We start from the raw sequence: 13,327 nt of genomic DNA, 5'->3' as shown, positions 1-13,327 counted from the left end.
AGATGTTTTCTGTTTCTGCACTTTGTACCAACTGTGTGCAATTTCTGCTTGTAGTCATTCTGTTTGTTATTGTATTTAAATACAAGGAAGTAGGATTAGTGTATGGAAATAAATGCCTGCTCCCATGCAATACAAATTGCTATGAATTATAAAGACACATGTCCCCAACATACAACAGTATTAGAAAATGGACATGGGCCGTAACTAGGTGGTAATGCAAAATAGATGCTAAAATAAGAGTTAACTTGTTCCAAGAAATTAAACATTGTATGGTTTTGACATTCAGAAAAAAAAAATTCATTTATATTTCAAAAAACTGCACGGAACACAACTCTATACTTCTTTCTGTTCAAGGGATTTTTCGAATTTGAGGTGTAACATGTTGGAGATGGCCAATTTTGAGGCATTGTTCTATTGCATGTGGAATTTAGTGTCTCGACTGCTTCTGGCAGTGTCTGGTTCAGCATGCTAGGAGTTGGCAATATTGACAAAAGGCTCCTCATCTGTAATTTTGTCCATCTGAGCTTCGGGAAGAGATCCCTTGGTGCTGGTTGGCTTCACCAGCACACCATAGTTTTTTTTTACGTTAGTAATATTTTCTTACTTCATTACTGCATTCGGAAGGTGCAGCAGGAACAGGTGTATGGAGCCGGACGTCGACACCGTCATCAGGGCATGACTGGTCAGCTTCTGCCAAATCTCCATTGAAGTCCTCTGGAGCAACAGTTTCCATGTGTTCCTGTGAACACCAATACTGTGATTTTAACTTGATGTGTAAGATAGGTCATAATGTTAAAACCTTTTCCAGCCAAGCGAACACTGTTCAATGAAACACATTACTGCTATACTGCTCAGATAAAACTTCATATTATAATTACAGACAATACATTATTTTTGAGCCAGCAACAATGAATTCTACACATATATTTCATGAAATCCTTAATGCTAAAAAGATTCCTCCAGCTGGAGATTTGTGGCTTGCTAAATAAAAACAGGTCATATCAGAAATGACTTTTCATGTGGAAGATTTCATCCTTGTTTAAAGAAAGCAGTTTATGACAGAATCAGCGTAGAAACCATATGCATGCTGTAGCGTAAAAACTGCATGATAAATCTCTTTCCCCATCATCAATAATTCATCAAATTCTTATCTTGATTCTTTCCTCTGCATATATCTCTCCCTTCCTCCTATCCCTTGAGTTCTTTCTGTCAGCTTCAGAATGTTTCCAGTGTGTTATATTCTTAAATGTATAAAATTTGTTCTATGACTCAGGTTAGTGTTAAACCGACTGAAGATCTGAGCGGAACAAAAACTGTTTCAGACATAATTGAAAAAGAAAGTTGTCAAAAGTGCTATTTCTTATACGAATGTTGAACACTCAGAACAATTCATGAGGCCAGCAATCAGAATGAATTATTTAACAGATTCCAAGGGATGCAGAATTTTTCAAAGCTCCATATGGCAAGTATCACATTCATTTAATGCTGTATGCTGTCTTTTTCTGTAATAATGGAAAGATGCAAATCGAAACTGTGTATAATGTTTGAGAGAGAGAGAGAAAGGGGAGGTGGGCACTTGATTCGCATAACACTCACTATTTATAACAGGAAGTTTGCCACAATGGAAAATAATTTTGAAACTACAAGGAGAATGAAAGATAAGTACTCAGTGAAACACAAGTTGTCATCCTTCAACCCTATCATTATGAGTGGAGTGAGTTGACAGCTGGACCACTACCTAAAGAAGTGGCACCATCTCTGGTTACCATGGACTTTAAAGGAATGCACATAGAGCTGTATGATCCTGCAACCAGAACAACCAAGGCACATTTCACAGTAACAGCTGTAGGCAACAAGCCCCACAATGTTGCACTTTCATCTCTCAGAGTCTACAGGACACAGACGGATATCTTATAAGAAAAGGAGATAATGGTCTATACCTTCAGCAGCCAGGACAACATATCCTTAGTGACAGACTTCAGAAGATGGCTTTCAACTATTGAACTGATTCATTCATGGCAAGGGAAAGGACACTAGTATGTCTGTGTGTTGTTGCTAATAATGACATAAAGAGGTTTCTGCTTCAAGTCACCTAAGTTCTCACCATTCAGTGACCACCGAGTAACTATGTAGTAAGCACAGTCTGGTACATAGTGTCCACTGCTAAGATCTAGACACATAGTCAAGCTCAAGCACTGCTCCATACCTTAGAAGTGTGTGAAGTGTGCAGGTGGATACTGGAACTGTGTTTGTCTCCTCACTAAAGACAAGTTCTACCTAACTGTGCACTCTGCAGAAAGTAGCATATGATCAGCTTGCAGGATATTTGGTAAAAAAGTGTGCTGAGGCTAAAAAGAGGGAGGTAAAAGCCAACACAGATGGGTGGTGGTAGTGCAGGAAAAGCATGTGCAGGAGTGAACTATACTGTGCTGGTGAAGCCAACTAGCACCGAGGGATCTCTTCCCCAAGCTCATACAGCCAAAATTACAGATGAGGAGCCTTTTGTCAGTATTGCCAACTCCTAGCATGCTGAGCCAGATATTGCCAGAAGCAGTCGAGACATTAAATTCCACATGCAAACTTGGAACAATGCCCCAAAATTGGCCATCTCCAACTACCTAGACAATGCAACAAGACATCATGACACCTTTCTCATACCAACTGACACTGCCAATAAGCCACAGGGACTTGCTGAGAGTAAAGCAATGCTCTTGTTGTGACTCTTACTAACTAACTGAATTTTCCACCCACTGACAGTGGATAATCTCCCTGCACCTTCCTCGTATAAATTGCCAGGCATGTGAGCACACCACAGCAAACTGTTGCAGTATTCATATCAGCTGTCTTGGCTGCCACCGCAAGAAACATCAAAGTCAGCAAAGTGATTCTGCAGAATCACATTCTATTTGTGCAGAATCACATTCTATTTGTGGGGTGCCGGTGGTATTTGCACACAAGTTGGAAAATTATAGCAATTCCTGAAGTGAATGGGAATCATCTCACATTGGACATATATGTTAGCCAAGCAAACGAAGTTTGCCATTGCAATGCAGTGGCAGTAGATTTTATGTTATCTTCAATACTGTCATGCATACAACATGTGCTCAGTACAAAAAATTTCAAATACTGACCAGGGGCTAATTCAACCTAACTTCATTACCTATTACATTTGCTTAGTTACTGGGAGTATAATGAGCTGGTTAGTTTGACTGACAACTGCACTAATTACAAAACATCAATAACTTAAAGTTTTGTTACCATTGTTCATATATAAACATGTAAACATTTACTGGCTTCCTGACAAGGCAGACAGAAAAGCTGTAGAAATGAATAAAGTATTCATGCAGTCACTGATGAAAATATTTTAGAAACACTAGCATTCATTTAGTTTTGAAGTAATTAACATCTTTATGCAGAATACTATTTACTGAAGTAGAATTGCACATTTATGCAAACTAACCAGCATAATTGTATAGAAATTATGACTGTATGAAGGTTCATATTTAATTTAACCTCCATCCACTATTAGTTACTTAGAAAAGCAAACTGTTAATTGTAATTTGTGAAAACAACAATGTATAAATTCAATTTTAATATAGTGTTGTAGACTTCTTTAGGAAAACATTTTATTTGCCAAGTTTGCAAGGAAGGATACATCAATTACTGGTTTCAACAAGTTAAATGGCCATCTCCAGCGCACTTAACAGAAAGCAGTGTCTACATTGACAATTGAAGCAAGATGGTTTGTGCTATCATGTTTACAATTTCAAACTAAATCTAACATGTATATATTGTAGCCACAGTATTTGAGTTTGTAACTTTAAACATTATTACAACAAAATGTCTTGCTTCACCAGTTGACGTAGACACTGCTTTCTCTTACGTGGTGTGAAGATGGCCATTTAACTGGTCAAAACCAGTAATCTACTTATCCTTCTATCTCAGCAAATAAGGAGTTTCGCAAAAGAAAACTACAACACTATGTTTAAAAATCACCACCTAGAAAACTGACATGTCAGGTAATTATCAATTTTAATTATTGTAAACTTATAAAAGAAGCATGCTAGAAGGCACTTAGGTGAGTATTCCATAGTTTGAAAGTGAATAGTTAACATTTATGTCTGAGGTGCTCTAGTTTTCTGCCTCAAGTCACAATTGCTTGCATTCTGAACAGGATGGCAAAAGATTCTGCCAGAGAGGAACATTTGTGGAACATCTGCTTGAACTTTGAGAGGATGTGGAATCTGATTGTAACAACACTGACTAATGCTTCCCTGTTTCATAGTAAGCCTAAACTCTTCACACTATCTGCAAGAAGTTGTTAAACGACAGGTCAGAAAGATGCAATATCCATGTGCGTACTTGCTGGTCAGGTCCATAGCAAACAGCACAATCCCTTGTGACAGAATCAGCATAGAAACATTTTCACTGGTGATTGGGATATGTGAATTACAGTGCACATTTAATTCTTTTCGCCTGATGATCTACCACAATAATATTCATTTCCTTGTTCCATGAGTTTGCAAAACAGAAGGCAATAGAGAAGCAATACACATTAAAAAATGACTCTTTGCATGCCATACAAACTTTATGGAATCCTGACAAGAGTGATCCCCACAAATTACTGATTGATTTACAGATTCTGAAGAATCTCTTTTCAAGTAGCTAAGGGCGCACCATCATCTCTGGTTGACTATCGAATATATTTGGTTCATGATTCACCAGTCTCATAAACAGATAATAAATACTTTACAATATATAGTGGCCAGATGTTGCTTATAAGATGAAAAATTGACATGATTTCCAGATTTAAATGTGCTGTGAGGAAACTGATATTTTTTGTCATTGATTCACTGGAAGTAAAATACATATTCAGGCGAGATGGAGCCTACATACTTGCGTTTCAAACTGCGAAACAAATGAATCTGATGTCTATTATGGTCATAATATGATGATAATACTTCACAAATTTGGTCAAAGGACAATTTATCAAGTTGTTCTATGAAGCACAATTTCCTAACTAGATTTAACAGACATTGCAAAGACCAAGATAAAAAAAAGAATATTTCTGAGTAACTGGATTAGTTGCTGCTGATACAGTTTCCTATAGTGTTTAATTTTATAAAACAATGGAAATGCTGAAACAGTTGGTGTAAATGATACCTCACTGCCTGATGTTATTATCTATTGCTGTATGACTATCTCTAATAACTTGGTCAGTGCTGTGTCCATTTTGACACATCATGTGTTCAGAGCTTCACTTTACCACCAGTATCTTGCAGGTACACAGTTCATTTCCATGCTCTACTTGTAGTTCTATCTTCACCATTGTTGTGTGGTGAATAAAAAATAATTATTAGAACACTATCTACAAACATGGTTCTGAGTTACAAGTCCAAAATCATAACCAAGTCCAGCCCAAAAACCAAGAATTTAGAGCAACACAAAACCAGGCTGGACTGCATTCCACAGATATACCAAGTCTGTGTTCTTGGGGACATCTAAAACATCTAGATATAAGCACTACATTATATCACCCAATAGTGTCAATAGTTATATTAACAATGGTCAACAAAATTATGTATTATATACACAGGCAGCTAGACAATGGCATTGTAGCTGAAATATGCCTATCACAAACCAAACAATAAAGCACAAAATCCTTTCAACATAGCAGTGATTTGAATTTCCCTCTTTATAATACAGTGAGTCTGTTGTGAAGTATATCAATGTAAGGATGGCTAGCAGAGGCCATGCATGCACACACGAGCGCGCTCGCACGCACATACACAGGCACGCACATGTGCACGCATGCACGCACGCACGCACTCTCTCTCTCTCTCTCTCTCTCTCCTGTCATTGTTATCATGTCCTGTTCCATTAGACCCCTGGACAAGGCCAACAGTCATGTCACACTATGACATGGTGACCAGTGTTGTGTCTGTCTGCTGCTGTGCCCTTTTTCCCTGGGTATGCAGCCTATGATGTGGGTAAGAAGATAGTTTCTTACTCACTACTGTTTGTTTAGCTGCCGGTTACAGCTGTCAGCTCATGCAGTGAAGGCTCCAGACTGCCTGTGATGATCTGTATCATGGATAATAAAATGGACTTTGGCCATCAACACAGTGAAGAGCCAGTCATTCACTACATGAGATACCCAGTTGCCACAAACTCATGACAGGTAAGCATCCCACAATGGAGTTGTCTAATGGGAATGTGTGGCCAAGTACATAGGCACCTTTATCCACAGGTTGCCAAGATGACACTGCCATGTCAAAAAATTGCAGGCTAAAGCAATGACCAGTATATGATGGTGCTACTTGCACTGAACCCCAATGGACGCGAACGTATGAGCTGACTTGTACAACACAATGCTGCACCTATTTTTTAATTATGCAGAAGTAGTGTATCAAATGCTTACAGAGAGTGCAAAATTAAGGTCTATAATTTGCTTTGAACTGACAGCTGGATACCTTACCTTTTGGAGAGATTTAAGGGAAAGGCTGGCGACCTGGTGAGAAATTTAAAATGTCACAGAACTGAACATACACAACCTGTGCATATGAGTACAATACCATGAGGTAACCATTCCTGATGGTTGTTATTATTATTATTATTATTATTATTATTAGCATCTTCATTATCATTATTATTATTTGCAGATAGTAAGTGACTATAATCTAAGATGTGCTCATTACTGCAGCTACAGGTACTGTATGATGTGAGAAAGTAATATATTTGTACATTGTTTGGAACATACCCGATCATTTAGTGAGTTGGACGCTTCTGAAATACTTTCAATGATCCATAGTTCAGGAGAATCCTGCAGGAGACAAATCAGTGAAAGGGAAGTAATACTATAATGTTGTTACAGAAAATCAATGATTAGATCTGATTACTATAAATACAATACAGTTACAAAAGTTAAGATATTATACAGTGTCTTTAAGAAAGTAGGTAAAATTCCTCGGAAGTACAAACAAGACTGCAACAAATGTAAAAACTCACAGTCATCTGTTCTTTCATTTTGCACAATCTTGTGAACAATACATCTTACATTATTAAGAAGAGAAAAAAACGTGTGTAACAGGAATATATGGTTGATGTAATGTTCTTGTTGATAAGCCTGACAGTAAAGGACAGAGTGTTGAATGGAAGAATACTCAATCTCCCACCAAGAGAAAGTTGAGTTGACCATCATATAAATATATGAGCCTCACAGCATTTTGCAGTTCTTAAACTGCAACACCAATTAATGAAACTATTTGAAAGATAACCAAGCTGATCTTAATTGCTCCTTAAACAAGCAATCACCAATTTATTATCTATTATTGCTTCACCTCAACAACTGTTCAGTAAATAACAAGCTTCATGACATCACAACATTCTGTTAGAATCATTTCTATCTACATTCTAGTATAATGAGAGACATGCTTTATATTTTGTAGCTGTGGTGGCCATTTATCAAAAATCAAATCCAAGAAAATGACAACAGCAAAAACAAAATTAAATAGATATGGAACCAAACCCAAAACCTGATACATAATAGTGAAGTGTGAGAAATAAAGACAGATTAGAGAGAAGAGAATGAAAAAAATAGAAACAATAAACAAAATAAATGAGACAAATATATATCTTGTATGTAAAAATTTATGTTTACCTGTTCATCATCTATGCATTCCTATACCATTTATTCCAATACAATGAAGCTTTGGTGAGTTCTTACGCTCACAGCTGCAACGGTTTCTGTGGGGTTCAGAAACCACAAGTGTGAGGGTGGAAAGGAGGGTGGCACAGAAGCTTATCTCATGAACAACTGGAGCAATTTCAGTCAAATTCTATATAAACATGAATCATTATTTTTTTTTTAAATGTATGTAACAAACCTCAACCACTCCTAAGGGGTTCTCAGGGCCTCTAGACTTGACATTTCACCCCTGTGTGTGTGTGTGTGTGTGTGTGTGTGTGTGTGTGTGTGCGCGCGCGCGCGCGCGCGCGCGCGCGCTCGAGTGCACCCCTAAGGGGAGGAGGGGGTGGGGAGTGTGCAGAGACAGACCACATATCAGTGGTTCTATATAATGCCTGAAGGAATTTCTAGCAAAATTGACACACGTATCACTTGCTGTCTCGAAGAATTTACTATGATAGTAAGACAGGTCTAATGAACAGATTAAATAGCAATGGCTGAGGGTTTGGAGTGTAAAAATGTAAGAACCAAATTTTCCTCATTCAGCTGTCAGCAAAAAAAAAAAAAAAAAAAAAAAAAAAAAAAAAAAAAAAAAAAAAAAAAAAAAAAAACACCCCAAGTAAGGCCACTTACAACAGTGGCCAAAATGTGAGAAGCCTTAAACAATGACAATGTGGTCACAGAGCCAGAAAAATTTTATTTACTGTGACAATGGCTGTGAAAGTCTACACTTACAAGCTTTTTCAAATTTAATTTAATTCATAAAAAACCACTGTCTTTTATTTGTTTTGTACATGTAAATATGTCTGCTTAGTACATGTGTACCTACTTAGAAAGAAAAAGACGTACTGCAATACATGCCAGGCACAGCTAGTATACAGTAAAAAGTATAATGAAAAAAGAGAGGTGTTAACAGAGTCAAATCATGATGGGGGTTGGATGCAAGGATATGTTGGAACGTATGTTCCCGTCTCCTGATTTGAAATGAAGATAGGATTACACAGTGCACATTAAATGTACGTGTTATATACGACATTTCAAAAATGAACAATGTTCATTATCGCGTTTTACCTAACCACTTTGCTTACATTTTAACATAATTGATTATAAATACAAACAGTTACAAATTTAATGTTACAAGTATTCCTCAACACTTTAAAATTCCTTTTCCACTAGATAGTATTTGAGTTTCTCTGGAAAGTTAGTGTTACATACACTGTCATGCAATGGCGGCTCATGCTCATTTTCATTGGTGAGGCCCAGATAAAAAGTCAATTAAGTTTATAATGGAATTGTTCTGCACTGTTGTTATATAACCTCCATGTCTGTCACTTATGTCAAAGGCGAGGAATCTTTCAACAGGTTTCTTTCCCTTAATCTACTGCAGTATAATGACCAACTGACTTTTGCAAGTAATATGCGCTGTTTCATTTGCCTGCACAGAAACAAAAGTGACAGCATTAATGTCTTTAATCAGCTCTTCAATGTAAATTAGGTATATAAAACCTGAAAAGAAAAAATATGTGAATATATTTACAGATGGAAGTACTAAATCTGTCTAAAACATTGTCAAGGTATCCTTGAGGAGGCAAGAAATTTAAGAAACTCACGAGTTCCTCAAAATGTTAAGCACTCTACTACTCCATTTAATGTGTGTCTATTCTTCATACCTAATTCATTATGTCAGGTTCTCAATTGACATTTTATACAATAAATCAATCTGAGCAGCAATGTTATGGTGCCAAACTTTTTCTATTTACAATAATTTTCTAAATGCAGTCTGCTTTTGCACGTGTCTTAATCCATTGACTTAAACGCTTTGGATCCTTAATAGCCAAATTTTGGCCAAAATAACTTTCCTTTCTCTTTACAAACTGTTAACCACTACTTTTTGCAGAAAGTTGTGTCCTTCCTTCCATCATGTTCACACATTACAAAACATTCTGATTGATGTGCACAAAACCTTTTGATTTATTTAGTATGAGAACGGTAAATAAATTAAAGCTTTTTTTTAGCAAATGATCTACTTTATTAATTTTAAAATCATTGGAAGAGTACTTGAGTTTCAGCCACAAAGCTCCAGAATACAGAACACTACATAGAGATAGCTACTTTTGCTGTCTATGACATTTCCCATTGGCATGGAGGAAGATGCATAAAGTGATATAGGAAAATATTTAGGTTATGGGGCCACAGACACTGTTTATAGGTGCAGATGGGTGGGAGAGTGGTAACGTGACAGAGAGATCAGGGTTTGCTGGGGAGGAGGAACGAGGGGTATGCGTGAGTCAATCCATCCACCCAAGCTGGCCCCAAGTTATACCATGGCAAGGGGTGAGGTAGGGGAAGGGAAACAGCTTGGTCACGTCATTACAATTGCAGTTTATCGAGCCAGAGGTGTGAGTACAGGCCACGATGCACTGGCCCTCAGATGAAAGGGATGGGGAAAGGAAAACAGGTCCGTCACTGTGGTATGATGGAATGAGTGGAGGGGTAAGGGAGGAGTAGCAGAAGATCTGGCCCTGTTACTGGGAGCTCAGAGTACATTGGAGCAGTAGAAACTGAGACTGATTATCTCTGATCTCTGTCATCCATACTACACCAAAATCAGATCATTTTCAAACTGTTTGATACAATATTGAAAAAAAATATGCAGAATAAAACAAAATTCTGGTGGGGCCGGGTCCCTCTGGCCCAGATGAAAGAGACACTCCTGCTGTCAAGCAATTTTTTAGGCAGAATTCTTAGTACCTGTGTACTGATGTCCTTTTCCCATCACTGCCAGTCAGTAGTGTATGCTTCATACACCATTTTTCCTCTGTGTAATGTGAGGGTGTACACTAGCATTTGTAATCCACTCTGCACTATCTTTTGTGATGTATGCTATTGTTTTATATGTATTAAAAGATGTAAAATTTTAAGGTGCCTACATTTTTAAGCAGTTTTGGATGTTTCAGAAGTCTTTTTTCTTAAAATGATCCTCAGTGCTTTTTTCTGTAATGTGAACTTTCTTTTTGTTTCTAGAATGTTTGAGTTTCCCCACACTGTCACTCCAAATTACAGGTATGGTTCAAAGAGTCCACACTATACTGTGCACAGAAGCTGTATGTCTGCATACTGTGATAGCTGCTTCATTATGAATATGACAGAGCTGAGTTTCTTACAGACAGAATTAATACACTGTTTCCATTTCAGCTCATAAGCCACAGTAATATCTAAGAATCTACTGAATTCTATTTATTCCAGCCTGGTTTCGTCTACATCTATATACATGCTCCGCAAGCCTGCTCGTTGTTTCTGAACACTGCAAACATAGTTTTTTTCAGGTTTATAACCAGTCCATTTTCTAAGAGCCACTGAGTTCTGATGTTTGCAGAAATGTAAACTCTTCTCTCAAGTTGCTTCATATTCTGGGTCAAGGTTCAATATTGTGATGTCTTCTTCATACAATATTCTCTTCTCTTTCCCTTCAACACCTATATCATTAATAAACAAATTAAAAAGCAATGGCGCCATTACCAACCACTGTAGCAATCCATATTTGATAGCCCTAGTTTCTGATTGGTATGCATTCCCTATTGAAACAAACTGTTTCCTGTTGCATAAGTATGATTGTATCCACTCTCCAGTGTGTCCTTGAATGCCATATTTTCTGCTTTTTGTATTATTATTTCATTGTGAATGGTGTTGAATGCTTTGGAGGGATCCAGAAACATTGCAGATACTATTTTTTCATATAAGAACTGTGTAATTTATTCTGTGGCAATTGCTGATTCAGTAGGTTTGCCCTTTGTGAAACCATGCTGCGATGGAACAAGAATGTAATGTTTGTCCAGATAATCAACTGATCCATTCTACATACACTTATGTAGTTGTTGGGGTAATCCTTATCCTCTTTCTGTACACTGGCACCACCCTGCCTTCCTTCAGTTCTTCAGAAAAAAGCCCATCTCTGAAAAAGGTGTTTGCTATGTGTGATTATTTGCTCACTTACTAGCTCTATTAGACAATGGAAAATCCAGGATGGAATAATGACAATATTATTAAAATGATGGATTGCTACTCACCAATAGTGAAGATAAGCACAACTACTAAACACATACGCTCTTGGTCAGAAGGCCTTTTTCTGAAATAGACAATGCACATATACACATTCACACAAATGCAGCTCACACACACATGAACACTGTCTCTGGCTGTCGAAGCATTTGTGTGGTTGTGTGGTTGTGTGGTTGTGTGTGTGTGTGTGTGTGTGTGTGTGTGTGTGTGTGTTGTTTATTTCAGAAGAATGCCTTCTGTTTACATGTTTAGTAGTCTTTTTGTTGTATTGTCTATGACCTAACATCTTCACTACTAGCTCTATTATGTGAGTCAATATTTCATCATCACCAGCTGATTTCTTGGACTTTACTTTCTGTACAGCTTTCCTCAGTCCATCTTCTGTACCAAGTTTCAAGAACATGGTTCAGCTTGATTTTCTTGATACCTTAGTAATCTTCTTTTCTGGACCATTTCTTTCCAATTTTAAGTTCTCTACCACATTGATAGATTTGTCATTGAGTGTGTCAGCTATTTCTCAACCACCTGTAACCACTGTGTTGCGTTTTTTCATTGACCTGATCTCTGTTTCTTTGTTTCATTGATCTTTTTCCTTTCTTTAGGCACCAATTACATTCCAAGCAGCCTTAATCTTTTTTTCTTTGTTTTTTCACTAGGGTGTTACAGAGGTTAGGAGGGTAATGAAAGGTGATAATGGATGGTGTGGGAAGTAGTATCAGGAAAAAAGGATGTCCTGTTAGGCCTTGACTTGACGAAGTCATAGCCTTGGGCAAGAAATGTATTGAAGCAATCAATACCAGGGCAGTATGGAATGACAAGAGGGATGCTTCTGAATTTTTTGGGTGTGGTGGCTGAGGGATGGAGGAGATAGTGGCTGGTGAGAGTGGTGGTTGGCAACAGTAATGTGTTGGTAAAGGACCAATGGTAATGTGTTGGTAAAGGACAAGGTGAGTAAAGGGCTAAGGATTCATTAGTATGAAATTTAAGGAGGGATTGGTTGCAAGATCTACAAATAAACCAGGGAAACTGCTATGGGAAGCAAGATGGTCCTGTTGTTTGCCAAACTTTCTGTGGGCTGCATGGAAGAGACTTTCCTGAAGGATCAGAAATGGAGCCCCCTGGTTTGTTACAGATTTATTGATGACATTTTTATGGTCTGGACTGTTGCTGAGGAAGAACTTCTCCACCCTTGACATCAACCTCCTTTTAACTGAAGCCCATAACCAAACTTCAGTCCATGTACAGCCAGCCAATAAGCAACAATACCTGCACTTTGGCAGCTACCACCCCTTCCACATTAGACACTTCATTCCTTACAGCCTAGGCTTCCATGGTAAACATCTCTGCTCCACCACCAAATTTGTCAACACCTACACACACAAAATATTCCTAACATACTCAGTTATCCTGCGGATGTTATTCACCAACAAATCTCCCAGGCAACATCCTTGTCCCACCCTATGACTAACACAGTTCCTACTGTCAAACAACTCAGAAGCATTCCCCTCCCCTTGTCACCCAGTATAACACATGCTTTGATTTTTTTAAATATATTACTTCATCAAGGCTATGACTTTCTCA

The 13,327-nt window shown here is 37.8% G+C and overlaps 1 protein-coding gene across 4 annotated transcripts in view; it reads right to left on the bottom strand.

Annotated features, from left to right (window-relative positions):
- Positions 1-13,327, bottom strand: part of LOC124788117 (pericentriolar material 1 protein-like) — a 392,802-nt gene that overhangs the window by 26,848 nt on the left and 352,627 nt on the right. For 3 of the 4 annotated variants that reach the window (XM_047255242.1, XM_047255241.1, XM_047255244.1), the window contains 2 exons: positions 6,761-6,823; positions 605-739 (listed from right to left, as the gene is read on the bottom strand). In XM_047255242.1, the coding sequence (XP_047111198.1) occupies positions 605-739; positions 6,761-6,823 (198 nt within the window). The remainder of the gene's footprint in view (positions 1-604; positions 740-6,760; positions 6,824-13,327) is intronic. The other variant, XM_047255243.1, reaches the window with a different exon arrangement.

Source organism: Schistocerca piceifrons, chromosome 3 (genome assembly GCF_021461385.2).
Source record: "Schistocerca piceifrons isolate TAMUIC-IGC-003096 chromosome 3, iqSchPice1.1, whole genome shotgun sequence".
Lineage (NCBI taxonomy): Eukaryota > Metazoa > Arthropoda > Insecta > Orthoptera > Acrididae > Schistocerca > Schistocerca piceifrons.
Note: the sequence above shows the minus strand (reverse complement) of the source record. Positions and strands in the feature narration are given on the sequence as shown.